A 15760-nucleotide genomic window follows, 5' to 3' on the forward strand; every position below is an offset into this window, starting at 1 on the left:
TGTAAATATATAGTGACTAATAGCATTGTTCATGTTCGTGTCATAACAATCATCTGGTACAACATAGTATGGAAAAATTAAAGACTTGTTTATGCTTTAAAATGATTTAATTGCACTATGGTAATTATAATTTATTTCCTCATTTTTAGATATTTGAATGGTGGTATTTTCGGAAGTATGGAACATCATTTATTGAACAAGTCTCTGTAAGTCACCTGCGCCCTCTTTTGGGCGGTATTGACAACAGCACACCAAGTAGCACAAACACGAGTAATGGGGATGCGGATTCAAGTCGACAAAGTGTTTCAGGTACAAATCCCTTCACTTCTCTAAAAAAATACTTCTGTCTAACCTGTCAGATGTCTTGAAATGACGTCCATAGTGTGTATGTAAAAAATGGCACTCAGTAGACTTTAAAAAGTGCTTTTACAGTTTTTTACTTTAACAACTATAATCATTTGTTAAATAAAAAGCTTTAACCGCTTTTTAAAGTAATGTGAGTATATTCTGTGAAGGGCCTGATTTAAAGGTTCCAGATGCCCTACTCTAATACACATGTAGCTCCTCTTGTAATGCTGCTAAACACACATGTATGGGCACTCAGGGGCTCGCTAGTCATACTGCCCATGTGCATGTAATGAAGTGGCGTGTAGGCTCTAATGCTTGTGGCATACCTCCCAACTTTGTTAGCTTAGGATGCGGGACGCTGCTGCTGCGCGCCGGGAGGCGCGTCAAAATTTTCGGGGGGCATGGGCCTATACTCGCGGCATTTCCGCAAGGCCACGCCCCCATTTTGCCGCTATGGGGCATGACCCAGAGGCTCTGTGAGCCTCTAGCCATGCCCCCAGCCCCCTGGCTGCGGGAATAGACGCTGTGGCAGTTACCTTAAGTACTTTACCACCCCAGAGTACATGGGGATGGGCGATAGCTAACAAGCATGGAATAAATTAGGCCTTCATTTTCACCTGCAAGCAGTGGCGGATTCAGGGGGGGGGGCACCCGGGCACGTGCCCCCCCCCTATCATTTTATTTTGTAGCTGAGGACCAGGGCTTTTCCAACGAGCCCAGCCCCGTGTCTCTAGCCCCCCGGGAACCAGAGATATCGCATGGCAAAGCTGTAACGTTTTTTTCCCATAGGATAATATGGGACCCGTCAATTCCGACCCCCACCCGGTTCCAACGGCTGCCAGTTCCCCCCCTGGCATCACAGAAGCTTGTGGTTGATCTCATTCAATTCCAAATCGCTGGGCCTTCAATATGATACCAGGCTGGTCCATATCGGTCAATCGGTTCCAGAGATATTACGTGTAAACTATTTTTTTTTATTTTTGAAATGTAATTTCATGGCTGTTCATGTTCTTTGAGTGCAGATTACTCTGGAACCAAACGTTCCAGTTTCACTGGACCAAAATCATTCAAAGCCCACTCAAAAGTTCTTCAATATGATGCTTGTCTCATGTAAATGGGTCAGTTGGTTCCGAAGATATAGCCGGTTAAATAAGATAATTGGTTAAAGGGGGAGAGGGGTGGTTTTCTCTCCCCCTCACACAAGAAAATGCAGGGACTAGGCTGGTGTAAAAGGGTCCAACCTGGGAATGCATTTTCTGGTGTGAAATGGGTATTATTTCAAATAGCCTGGACCTGCAGTGCTCTGAATACAGCCAGGCTCTGCCACTGTCAGTGGCTATCACTTCTCCCTGGCGGCTGTCCCCCATTTACCGCGAGCATGTATTCCCCTTGGCAATGAGCATGTAATCCCACATGGCAATGAGCATGGAACCTCTGGCAATGAGCATGGAAAAGGGATTGTTGTCTTGTGTTTGCTGGAGGAGCAAATCAAGGACAGTGAACGCTTTGTGGGCGCACTCTTTACATAATATCTTAAATGTATAGTGGAATTTAAAATTTAACTTTTAATGAGAACCGCTTAAAAAAGTGGGACGCAATGAAAATAAAGCATATAATGTTGGTGGTTTTGTTGTGTGGTTGTCTTTTATTGATATTAAATACTATCATCCAAATACATAATTTTGGACCACACTTTTTTATATATATCATTTACTGCATGTGATCAACACAGGTATGTAGACCTGGGTGACAGTAGGCCGCAGAAATGAGTTGATCCCCCGGGATGAGGATTAATTTATAGGGGGATTTTAGGCTACCCCACGTCACTAATCAGGGAAATTTGGTTACTAATAGTACGGTTTTAGAACACTGATAATAGGCGGCTCCAAAGCTGCTTATCTGGTGATCGTGCAACCCCAGATGGATAATAATGATATAAAAAGTGTGATATATATAAAAAAGTGTGGTCCAAAATGATGTATTTGGATGATAGTATTTAATATCAATAAAAGACAACCACACAACAAAACCACCAACATTATATGCTTTATTTTCATTGCGCCCCACTTTTTTAAGCGGTTCTCATTAAAAGTAAAATTTTAAATTAATTCCACTATACATTTAAGATATTATGTAAAGAGTGCGCCCACAAAGCGTTCACTGTCCTTGATTTGCTCCTCCAGCAAACACAAGACAACAATCCCTTTTTCAGTCTAGCTACTGAACGCAGGGCGCACCACCAACACCACAACACTAGCATCAGCCCAAGTAGTTTTTATGTTGGTTATAGATCATTTATAACATTAAACCACCTTAATTTCAGCTGTAGCGGGTCCACTCCTCCCCTTTTTCTAGATAAATGAGCATGGAACCCTTGGCAATGAGCATGTAGATAAGCAGCACTTATGTAGCATCATTTTTAATAGGCATTATGGTGTTTGACATAATACATAATGGATATAATGGCGTGTAACTTAACGTGTAATGGACATTATGGTGTAAATGTTTAATGCGCGCCTTTGGTGGACAATGTTCCTGTTTATGAAACGTATTGTGAATTTTGGCTTAATCTGTGTGGCATTATGTGAATTCTGGCTCAATCCGTGTGCCATTATGTGAATTTTGGCTCAATCCGTGTGGCATTATGTGAATTTTGTCACAATCCGTGTGGCATTATGAGAATTTTGGCTCAATACGTGTGGCATTATGTGAATTTTGTCTCAATCCGTGTGGCATTATGTGAATTTTGTCTCAATCCGTGTGGCATTATGTGAATTTTGTCTCAATCCGTGTGGCATTATGTGAATTTTGGCTCAATCCGTGTGGCATTATGTGAATTTTGGCTCAATCCGTGTGGCATTATGTTTATTTTGGCTCAATCCATTTGACATTATGTGAATTTTGGCTCAATCCGTGTGTTATTACGTAAATTTTGGCTCAATCCGTGTGGCATTATGTGAATTTTGACACAATCCATGTGGCACTATTTGGATTTTGGCTCAATCCATGTGGCATTATGTGAATTTTGGCTCAATCCGTGTGGCTTGATGTGAATTTTGACACAAACCATGTGGCATTATTTGAATTTTGGCTCAATCCGTGTGGCATTATGTGTAAGGGGCAAGTTTAATGGGGTCTAGTATTTTGTTGCATAATGTGTAGAAGTTGTATATGGTGTTGTACACTACACTCAAGGACATGCCCCCTGTTGAGTGGCCACACCACATTTTCCGGAGCACGCCTTCGGCGCGCGCAAAACTACATCCTTCACATTTGTCACCATGGTGGGCCTGCGTACTTTAAATGCCAGGGCCTATTTTGGTACTTATGTAATATCTGGACTCCCGTTTTTCTTATGAGACCGCGTCCCCTCGCGGGGCTCGCTGCGCTCGCCACACTATATAAAATCAACTCCATGCGTAGTTGGATAGTAGGGGTATGAAAAAATGGGGTGCATTTAACATGGGAATCCAGATAATACATAAGTACCCCTATTTTTAATCCCATTCCCACCCTCTCTCTGCCGCTCTCTTAGCATGTACACTGGCACCACTAACACCGCCCCCCCCCCCCCCCCCACCTAAACCCTCTTTTAGCATGGTGCCCCCCCTGTCATTTTATCCTGGATCCGCCCCTGCCTGCAAGGCATACCCCCCCTCCCCCATGCTTCCCAAGAAATGTATTCTATGCTTTTGTTTCTTAATTTAGATATAATTAAAGATCTGGGAAAATATTTTGTGTTAAAATGCTATTAATATGCATCTCCTGTGAAAAGCATTCATTTGCATCGTGTATATAAAAAAAATATATACAAAATCCATTTTTAAGGTACAGAAATTGTAAGCTATCTACAAAGGGAAGAAAACATGAAGGCTTTATTTACAAGGTGCCATGGTGAAGCCATAGCACTACCTAGTGGAAGACAATAAAAAGTAAATAGGAGTAAAGTTTTCTAGAAGAGTTGATGTAGAATTTGAAAAAAAAAAAAAAACCTTTTTACTTTGCACCAGGTATTTGTCTTGCAAGGTAACATAACTTTAATCTGATATGATTTGATGGTACTTGTGGAGTATCACGGCTCCCACGACCTGCATCGTATGCAGATCGTATGCTAAAAATCGCATTGCATCGCATGCGATGCGATCGCACCCGATTTTGCATTGAAATGCATCAGAATGCATTGAAATGTGTATTAAACTTGTGAAATGCCCCCAAATGCCATTTTTCATAGTGCACCACCCCCACTGTCAACCCGAAGCGTGGCGAGCCCGCGAGGGGCGGCGGTACGCGTCCTACGACCTTTTCATACCCCCACTATCCACGTCGGCGTGGAGTTGAGAATAGAATAGTGTGGCGAGCGCAGCGAGCCACCGAGCCCGAAGCGTGGCGAGCGGACGCGGATACCTTCACAGCTATACGCGTCCCCTCGCGGGCTTCACAGGTATCCTCGCGGGGCTCGCCACGCTTCGGGCTCGGTGGCTCGCTGCGCTCGCCACACTATTCTATTCTCAACTCCACGCCGACGTGGATAGTGGGGGTATGAAATTGTCGTAGGACGCGTACCGCCGCCCCTCGCGGGCTGGCTGTGCTCGCCACGCTTCGGGTTGACGTTGATAGTGGGGGTGGTGCACTATGAAAAATGGCATTTGGGGGCATTTCACTACTTTAATACACATTTCAATGCATTCTGATGCATTTCAGTGCAAAATCGGATGCCATCGTATTTTTGAGCTAAAATGCTCAAAAATCGGTAAAACATCGTATCGCATCGTATGCCATCGTATGCCACTACATATTGCATACGATGCCATGCGATGGCATACGATTTTTGAGCAAAAATGCTCAAAAATCGGTACAACATCGCATCGTATGCCATCGTATGCCACTACATATGGCATACGATGCCATACGATGGGAGCCGTGATACTCCACAAGTACCGATTTGATCTTGGAATATTAGTATTAAGTAATGCATTTCATCTTAATTTCTTAATTATGTCAGTAGATTTCACTTTGTAGTCCTGTAGATGTATTGATTATTAATTGGTTCTCCCCAAGCTGTTCAGTATGATATGTTATGTTGTGTCGGCAGAAGCAAAGTAGTTTGAAACCATTTATGAGTGTAGAACCTCCCCTGTAGCCACCTAGCTGACAGTCCTATGACGAAATGAGCTGATGTGTCCTGTCTTTTTCCAATCACTTTATGTACATGATCACTTATGGATCCTTTTTGGCAAGAAATATTGCGTACCTTCTTTGTGATAAATTTCTTAGATATTTTTTAACCTGTGGTATATTCTTTCCCTGTCACAGAATGTAAAGTCTGGCGAAATCCATTAAACCTGTTTCGTGGTGCGGAATATAACAGGTAAGTTGGGTAGGGGGTTGCAAGGATGGCTATAACATATATATTATGTGTTTTTCTGAAGCAAGCACACAGGACTTTGCCAGGAGAATTTCCCAAATTATTTATGACCCACTGTGCAGATACTGCATACACCCTTACATCCTTTAGACCTACAGCTTTGGAAAATCCTACAGATCATTCCGCCCATATAGTTAAAATCCTCCTCATTTTCCTACCATACTATGATATTTATAATACAGAGGGACCGGTTTATTAACCCTTGAAAAGTGGAGAGTGATGAAGTACCAGCCAACCAGCACCTACATTACTGCCATGTTATAGGCTGTGTTTGAAAATTGACAGTCAGGAGCTGATTAGTACGTTATTATTATCCTACACACCTAGCTTGCCAAGTCACAAAGGCACACTGGAAAATGAGTCTGCATCATACTTGCCTACTTTTGAAAACTAGTTTCAGGGAGATTATAGTTGGTAGTAGAATATTGCAAAGCGCCCCATTGAGGGGGCATGTCATGCTGCACCCAGTTCCATATATAGAGAGATTGTGAATGTTGCACCTAGGAGCGTGGGTGTGCACTGCTACATATGAGAGGAATCTTGTAAAATGACTTATCCAAATGTAGATGAGCCCCAAAGCAATTAGTAAGAGCTACTAATAGTACTTGGTAAAGTGCTGGGAAATGGTGCTGATGATTCAATGTAAATATATCTATCTCTCATTACTTTTTTCCCCAAAAAGGTAACAGTGTAATGTGGGCTAGGAGAAATGAGGGAGATTGCTAGACTAATGAGGGAGAGAGGGAGATTGCTGTTGTTTCAGGGAGTCTCCTGCAGAATGCAGGAGGGTAGGCATCTATCGTCTGCATTCCAGTTCCATCTGATAAAATAAAATGATAGTATTCTATCTTCACTTGTGTCGCCGCAGTCCAGTAAATAAGGGGAAGCTTTCCCCTAGAAATAGAAATAGAAATCCTTTTGTTGACAGAGGCTGACACCCCATGATGTATTTGGTGAACTCCAAATGCTGGTGAAACCAGGTGTTCTCTACTATATATAAATAGGCCCCTTGCTCACAATGTCAAGATGTCTGTTTAAACTAGGTGCCACACATTAAGAGCACTGCGTGGAATACACCTGTCATACTGTTGGGAAATTCTATGAGAAAAGCTTATTGTTTTTTACTTAAGGTGCGTACACATGGATAGATTTGGCCAACAATTCAATCTCGTTAACGATTTCCTCTGAACCTCCTGCACAAACGATTTGGTGACAAATGATGAACAATTGAGCAAACGATTACACATGAAAGATTGATCTTTAACGATGGTGGAGGGAGATGGAGCCAGTCAATTAGCCTTACCAAATTGTTCATCGTGCATACACATGAAACGATTGGTACACATCGCTAACGATTGGTCGCTGATCTTTCTGCATGCAGGAAAGATCAGCGACCTCTACCAACGACCGTCGGGTATGCGCATCGTTCAATATATCGTTCATACACAGGGAACGATTTGAGCGATTGGTCGTTTTAATCAGTCGGGAACGCCCAGATCTTTTGCCACATCTATCCGTGTGTACGCACCTTTAGAAAGTGTAATCTGGTTTTCTCTCCTTCTCTACCCTGCTTGGTAAATCCAAGCTGTCAGAGCAGTGTTCTTCTGGAGATTTGGGAAGCTGAAAGAGAGACTGATCACTTAAATGAAACCTCCCCTGTGTTTACCTCTAATAAATAAATACAAATAATAAATCGTGTTGCTAGGCTAGGCAAGTCATTATGAGCCTGGTAATGAATAATACAGAATGATCCATTGTCTGATTAATGTGCAGGAATAGTCCTATCCCAGCTTATACATGATTCCTACTGCTGTAACCAAAGTTGCCTGACAGTTGTCATCTTGACAGGTGCACAGAACAACATTGCATGGGGATATCTAATTGCTAGAGACAGGATTATATGCATTTGCATATTTGCATATGCATTTGCATATTTTGCCCATTCTCACTGGTTATTGCATATTTTACCTGAAATCTAGTGATGGTGCATATTTTAGGCCCTGCCTCCATTCCACCCGCGAGTCACAGCACTGCTTTGCCCTGCTGCTGCTGGCCAGGTAGTGGTAGAGTGTGCAGGCTGGGGCAATATGTGCGCAGTGTGGGGAACCTTGGATGTACGATATGTCTGACACTGCTCTAGGCTGCCAATCCATGTTGATAAAAGTCAGTCAGGGCAGATGCCATTACGAAGCTCCTGAAATTTTGCCTGCCCCTGGCCTGGGACTTTACACCAAGAGACAAGACTTCTGCAGCAGAGGAGGCGGGCGGAAGGGTTGTGACATCACGCGGCTCGGAGGAAATGCCGTGTCACAGTATGCAGCGCAGGGAGGAAGCCTTCCACTGCACCACCCTCACACGCTATGCTGACATTTGATCCATCGGCGCTGGAGATGAGGGTCCGTGTAGTTGATGCAAGAAGAGCTTTGGACGCTGCAGTCGGCTGTAGCAGCCAGGAAGAAAAAAAATCCTGTGTACAGCACTAGACATCTGCAGATGCTGTGGGCCTATTTTGGTACTCTTTACCTAGAACGGCGCCCGCGATAAGCATCGCGGGTACATAAAAAACGGGTGCGACGCGATGCCCGCGATTTTCCCATAGGGATCAATGTTAAAAGTCAGATTGGACGCGATTTTAGTGTTAAATGCCTCAATGCCCGCGATTTTTACATAGGAAACAATGTTAAATGGGCCACAGAGCCCTAATAGTCCCCCTGAAGTCTTAAATGGCCCCCACAATTTTTAACGCCACCCCACGATCAACGTGAACCCGAAGCGTGGCGAGCGCAGCGAGCCCGCGAGGGGCGGCGGTACGCGTCCTACGACCTTTTCATACCCCCACTATCCACGTCGGCGTGGAGTTGAGAATAGAATAGTGTGGCGAGCGCAGCGAGCCACCGAGCCCGAAGCGTGGCGAGCGCACGCGGATACCTTCACAGTTATACGCGTCCCCTCGCGGGCTTCACAGGTGTCCGTGGCGACGCGCTTACCTGTGAAGCCCGCGAGGGGACGCGTATAACTGTGAAGGTATCCGCGTCCGCTCGCCACGCTTCGGGCTCGGTGGCTCGCTGCGCTCGCCACACTATTCTATTCTCAACTCCACGCCGACGTGGATAGTGAGGGTATGAAAAGGTCGGAGGACGCGTACCGCCGCCCCTTGCGGGCTCGCTGCGCTCGCCACGCTTCGGGTTCACGTTGATCATGGGGTGCCGTTAAAAATTGTGGGGGCCATTTCAGACTTCAGGGGGACTATTAGGGCTCTGTGGCCCATTTAACATTGTTTCCTATGGAAAAATCACGGGCATTGAGGCATTGAACACTAAAATCGCGTCCAATCTGACTTTTAACATTGGTCCCTATGGGAAATCGCGGGCATCGCATCGCACCCGTTTTTTAGTGCATTCGATGGTCGCGATGGGCGCCGTTCTAGGTAAAGTGTACCCCTATTTTTTAGGTTTATTTGCAACTAATTTTATGCTGATTTTTAAATAAATAAGTTAAGTTTTTTTATTATTTAATGTAGCATATTTTAACACTTTTCATGCATATTTTAAGTATTTTTCATGCATATTTGCATGCATATTTTAAGCTTTTTATGTTGCATATAATCCTGTCTCTACTAATTGCTAAGCTTTGCAGAGAGAATTAATAATCACTGGGGGTGATTCTGGTATGTATGCATCACTGGGGGTGATTCAGTAAACCATATGCACTGCAGGTGGGGCAGATGTAACATGTGCAGAGAAATTTACATTTGGATGAGTTATTTTGTTTCTGTGCAGGGTAAATACAGGCTGCTTTATTCTTACAATATAGATATCAGTTTGAAGTACAAACCCCACCCAGATCTAATACCCCTTTTACACCGATGCAAAATACTGTGTTTTTGCCTCGTGGAACGGGTCCGCGACAGTGTAAAGGGGTAGCTGAAAAAAAAACCATGGGTCCATTTCCCCACAAATCCTACCTTAGAACACAGGGAGGACCCTTGAGAGGGGCAGTGTAAACGGGTATGCTGGGTCATCAGACCCGGCTCCCGTTTACAGCAATGGGGGAGCCCAACCTCCGGATCGCAGCGTCCTGCTGTGCAGACAGCAGCAAAATCGGGGAGGAGGTGAATGGCCGAATGTGTGCAGCATCCACTCACCTTGCGGGGGGGGGGGGGGGGGGGGGGGGGGGGGCGGGCGCTAGTGGTGCACGGATGCTAGGGGCAGCAGGGCGATCGGCGGTCCTGGTGCTTGGAAATTGTCATCTCCATTGTCCATTAAAGCATTGGCAAAGCATTTTCTTTTGTAAACCATCCAGAATCACCCCCACTGTTCTTTCTGTATTTGTACTGGTACAGTATTATAACTTTTCATTGTTTCCTGTCATTTTTAAATTCTCCAAAGTTTTTCTCCATGTAATAAGACTTTTTTTTAAATGTTTTTCCAAAAAGCCATATGGTGGCAAATAACAATTTCCACTCATAAACAACATTTTCCTACACTGACATGTCAGGCTGTCAGTGCGAGAGAGTTTAAAGTTCACAGAATTTCCCTGTGCTGTAAATGTGTTTTTGGAATGAATAGTACTCTCTTGTTATACTTCAGTTTCCTTCTAATAAGTTCATTACATCTCGCCCTGGATTGCTCCTGTGCTCATTTTAGCTTCCCCCTGAAGCAGCCTCAAATGCAAGCACTGTATCTGTTTTCTATTCTATTTTGAAATATATGAATCATTTATATAGTAAAACAATGAGATCAGTTACCATCCCCAAACCTCCTTGTCTTGTATCTCTTTTCTTTATCCTTTTTGTCTTGTCCAGTCTTCTGTCATAGCTAATAGAGGGGTGTGGTGTTATAATTAACCAAAAAGCCTGTTACAGCATTTGATTACAATTAATTGATTTCAAATGTATTTTCAGACTATACATCTTCACATAAAACCACTATTTCCCATTTATATATTCACTGTACGGTTTTATGCCAGTTATTTGTTGTTTCCCTATAATAAAGTGCCCACGATCCAGTGTCTTGCTAGAAAAAAAGCTACTAATTGTAGTATCCATATTCAAGAATTTATCATTATTTTCCAGATACACGTGGGTAACAGGACGGGAACCGTTAACATATTATGATATGAATCTTTCTGCCCAGGATCACCAGACCTTCTTCACATGTGACACAGATCATATGCGACCAGCAGATGCAAGTAAGCACTCTACACTGCATAGAATTTGTATTGTAATTGTATATATAATACTACTAGGCCCACAGATAGTGTATCTGGTACAGTGCGTTTTGTTTTTTCAAACATTTAATTTATTGAAGGTCAGTCAGTGTATGGGGAGACTTCTGTTTATTACAGAAGGCTCATGTTCTGAGAGAATGTCCTTACTGGGTGTTATAGATGGAGGGAAAGCGAACTGATGTGCCAGACTATAGGTGGCAAAGGGGTATATGCCAAACTGTAAAATACCAGTGATTGGAGGTGAGTTCTCTGGGATTATGTTTATAGAAAGTGGCAAATTAAAAGATTGAAACTGTATCCTCCATGTATTATCAAAGGATCATCAATAATTTTTTATATTGCTGGTAACATATTCATGGCATGTGCCAGACAGCTAATAATAGGTTGACCTGTAGGTGGTTGCATTTTACCATCTGGCTGCTAGCTGGTGTTGAGGCAGCCAGTTCTAATTTTAGAGTAGAATTAGCTCACTTTTACCCCTTTCACTTCACCAAAGTAACCTGGGTCATAATCGGGTTGTTGCTGGGTCTTCAACATGTAGGGTGAGAGCACCAAACCTTATAACCCGGGTCGAGCAACCCAGCAATTTGAACTGGGATACAAGAAGGGTTAAACCCTCGTCGTCAATCCTTTATAATGGATGACCCACGTTTAAAGTGAATGCGCTTGACCTGGGTTTGGAATTCCCAGTCTGACCTTGGTTTGCAATGTGAAAGGGATATTGTACACTTGTCTCAGCCTGCTTCAAGGATAGCTAGGGTAAGTCCTATAGGAGATTCACCATTGATTTTATTTAGCAATAACTGGATTTGTCATTTTTGGGGCAATAAATTATCTTGACTTATCATTCATATATTTGATACATCCCTAAACCAAGGACCAGACAATGGGGAAAAACGTATAGTGATATAATTGGAGAAGATTAGGAGCACAAGTGAGGATTTCGTCATTCAACATACCGATGGCCAAAATATCGACAAGTATTGGCAGACAGTCAAAATACTGACATGTTCAAAATGCATACATTCATTATGCTGACATGGTCAAAATGCAGACATATAAAATTTCTCTAGCATGCCATAGGGGACACTGAAGTCTCTACGTTGGGTTTGTTTGTGCTGTGAGGAGTCGGCACTTTAAGAAATTTGTTAGTAGCATGGCTCCACTCCCCCTACCTCCCCTCTGACCCCAGTCTTCGTAAACTGTGCCCGAGAGGAGAAAAGGAGACCAGGGAGTCCTGGTAGAGGGAGAAAGACAGAACAAGAAAGAGAAAAAAACAAAAAAACACAATCAAACATACATACATAACTAGCATGCTGAGAGCGCTATGCCGGGCGGGCATTCAGTGTCCCCTATGGCTTCGGACAAAGAGAATAAACGGTGAGTACCAAAATTTCTATTTTCTCCAGCATGACATAGGGGACACTTAAGTCTCTACGCCGGGGATGTCCCAAAGCTACCATCCCGGGTGGGAAGGCGCTGGGAATTCTGCAGAACAGCCCTTGCAAAGGAGGAAGCTGAAGAGGCAAAGGTGTCGAACTTTAGGAAAGTATTCAGTCCCGACCATGTGGCTGCTCTGCACAATTGTGCAAGAGATACACCACATGCTGCAGCCCAGGAAGGGCCCGCCGACCTTGTGGCAAGAAGCAGTTCTATCCACATAAGCTTTAAGGACACTAACCAAATCCAGAGCCTGCCACTCATCAGTCAAGGAAGGAACCACAATTGGTTGATTGAGGTAAAATGTGGATACTACCTTGGGAAGAAAATCCAAGCGAGTTCTTAACTCCGCCCTATTCGTATGGAAGACTAAAAATGGCGAGCTGCACGACAGAGCACTAAGATCAGAGACCCGTCTAGCCGAGACCAAAGCTAACAAGTACACAGCCTTCCATGTCAATAAACGCAGATCGATAGTATCAAGAGGTTTGAACGTATTAGACTTGAGATAATCCAAAACCAAGAGTAAATCCCACGCAGCCCGAACGGGTGGCTGAATTGGAAGAACACCTTTTTAGAAACGTCTGAACCTCCGGAATCAGAGTGAGTCTGAGATGCAAAAAAAAACAGACAAAGTCGCAACTTGTACTTTTAAAGATCCCAGTTGCAGGCCGGCCGAAAGGCCACTCTGCAGAAATGAGAGGAGACGAAAAAGGAGAAAAACCGCCACTGGAACCTGAACGCCGTTCGCACCATGCAACATATGGCTTCCAAATGTTGTGATAATGCTTGGATGAGACTTCTTTCCTGGCTCACAGCATAGTTAGAATCATGGATTTAGGGATGCCCCGCCTACTCTACAGTGTGGTCTTAACAGCCATGCAGTCAAACGTAACACCTTCCTCGTGAACTCCTGAATCGAAAGGATCTTGTCCAACAGCAGAAAATGACAGTCTGAACGGCAGAGCCCGGAACTGAAAATGTTGTTCCTTGATTGCAAGTCTCAGGAATCTCTGGTGAGGCTCGTAAATTGGAACATGCAGATAAGCATCTTTTATGTCCAGAGACCTGAGGTATTCTGCCGGCTCGAGGCTGGCAATGACAGATCGAAGTGATTCCATTTTGAACTTTTGGTATGCCACATACAAGTTCAGGGTTTTCAGATTTAGAACAGGACGTGCTGAGCTGTCTGGCTTCGGCACTACAAAAAAGATAAGAATAAAAGCCGTCTTGGCGCTGATCCAAAGGTACAGTATGGTCGTTATTACCTTGGAGGCCAACAAGCTGTCCATAGCATTGCGTAAAACTTCCCGGTCTTCTGGAAGTTGGGGCAGACCCGTGGTGAAAAACCTCAGGGGAGGATAACGGGTAAACTCCAACTGGTAACCGACGGTGAGAATGTTTCGGACCCAGTTGTCCTTGCAGGAGGAAATCCAGACGTCCCTGGGATCCCCCAGGTAGGAGAGAAGACCATCATGCCAAGGGTTTGTCAGTTGGCTTAGCCTCCTGATGAGGTCTGAACCAGCCCCTGATTTCCTGGATGCCTCTATCTTGTTCAGCTCTTTTTTGAACACTGTCCTTCTGTAGGCAAACCTTGCCCGCACCCATTCAATGTTTGCCGTGGGGTAGTAAGGGAGGCTGACCTTAACCAGCTCCTCCAGCGCTACAGCTCTCTTCTGCCTATTCGAATAATCCCTGGATTTGCTGTTCCAGAGACAATTCTGGTCTCTGTAGGCCTCAATGAACTCCTTTTTAAATTCAACATTCTTCTCAGCCATTTTCGAAATGTATGTTCAAAAATAAAACATAATGGACATTACTTTCATGATACACACAACATACATCAATAAAGCATTTGTCATAACAACAATAAACTGTGGTTGAGTACTCACCAAAGGAAAGCGTGAAAGGAAAGAGCGTGTATTCTGATGTTTAGTCAACGTATTTCTCCAGAATGAAGATTCTTTTGTGTCGCAAGCATAGGAAACCTGTTGCACGCGTGCAGAATAAACTGTGTGATTGGTTAATAGCGCTCGAATGTCCTGCCCATGCACGTGTTCAGTGGCACAAACAACGTGCCTACAAGGAGCCATGTACTTCTCTCAGAACACAAAACTGGCTTTTGATCCTGTATTTGAAAACCACCATAAAGACTGGGTACGCATCAGCCGGCAGGGTGACTATGGACAGATACTGCAAACTGACTGTAGTCGCGTACCCCGACTTTATAGCAGTTTGCCATAACTGTCCATAGTCACCCTGCCGGCTGACTGTGTAGACGATTTTCCCCATCTTTATAGCAGCTGCCAGGGTGCCTAGGGACAGATACGGCGACCTGCTATAAAGATGGGGTGCATGTATATTATGATTATTTATTTAAATATACATGGGGAGAGGTGAACGCTTCTTGTGCTGTAGGAGAGATCATGCAGCTACGGAACGCCCATATGGCGTTCCAGCTTTGGCAGTATAGTCGCAAGAATGGCCAACATATCGATCGAACGTGCGTACACACTGCACTTTTGTTCCAATATGGGCCCGTCCTGTCGGAAGAATATTAAACTACACTGAACCTTCGACCGAGTATGGATGGACAAGACCGTTTTTGAACGTTTATCGCTTGTACAGAGGGAGTCGGGACAGCATACACACCTATACAATCTGGACAACCGTCCGTTGCAGAACGGAAGAACGGCCCGACGATTGTATATATGTTTACCCAGCTTAAGTAAGAGCCTTCTCATGCTTAAGAGGAGATAACCCTCCTTGTGGAGTCATCAGTGATTGGACTGAAGGTCTATGGGGAGGGGATGAAAAACGAAGTCTGAGACCGAATCAGCCCAACTTAAACGTTGTGAATAGTTTTCTCAATCCTCTACTTTCTGTTTAAAGGTTTCAGTCTAGTTATGTAATCACAGCAGTTCCTGATCAAGCACACCTTTATTAGCCAAGGTCATCTGTTGTAACCTCTAAGGAGTCCATTTTGGTGACACGCATGTCTATTACTGACTTTAAATCAGCAAAGGCATGTTAAAACAGTATCTCTTCAGGGGGTTTTAGATCGGTTGGCGAGCATTCGGTTTCATTTTTATACCAAAAAGTGGGAGAAAGCTCCTTTATGCCACTTTTTACTGTCCTATAATACGCTGAAGAGGTAAACACCTATTTGTGAACTAAATGAAGTAGATTGAGGTAATATGGAAAAAGTGGGAAGGTGGAAAATTAGGCACATATGCTTTTTAGCAAGAGCATGGTGCTCATCCTGCCCTGGCTGGAATGCACTTTTTCTATTTAGCATCATCAGGAATCCTTGAATCT

At 43.9% G+C, this 15760-nt stretch overlaps 1 protein-coding gene across 6 annotated transcripts in view; it reads left to right on the forward strand.

Annotated features, from left to right (window-relative positions):
* The window catches only part of ST7 (suppression of tumorigenicity 7), a 100217-nt gene that overhangs the window by 59385 nt on the left and 25072 nt on the right, over positions 1 to 15760 (forward strand). For all 6 annotated transcript variants that reach the window (XM_083182799.1, XM_083182800.1, XM_083182796.1 and 3 more), the window contains exons 3-5: positions 150 to 309; positions 5662 to 5716; positions 10848 to 10963. In XM_083182799.1, the coding sequence (XP_083038925.1) occupies positions 150 to 309; positions 5662 to 5716; positions 10848 to 10963 (331 nt within the window). The remainder of the gene's footprint in view (positions 1 to 149; positions 310 to 5661; positions 5717 to 10847; positions 10964 to 15760) is intronic.

This window comes from Crinia signifera, chromosome 4, assembly GCF_055691185.1.
Source record: "Crinia signifera chromosome 4, ASM5569118v1, whole genome shotgun sequence".
Taxonomy (NCBI): Eukaryota; Metazoa; Chordata; class Amphibia; order Anura; family Myobatrachidae; genus Crinia; species Crinia signifera.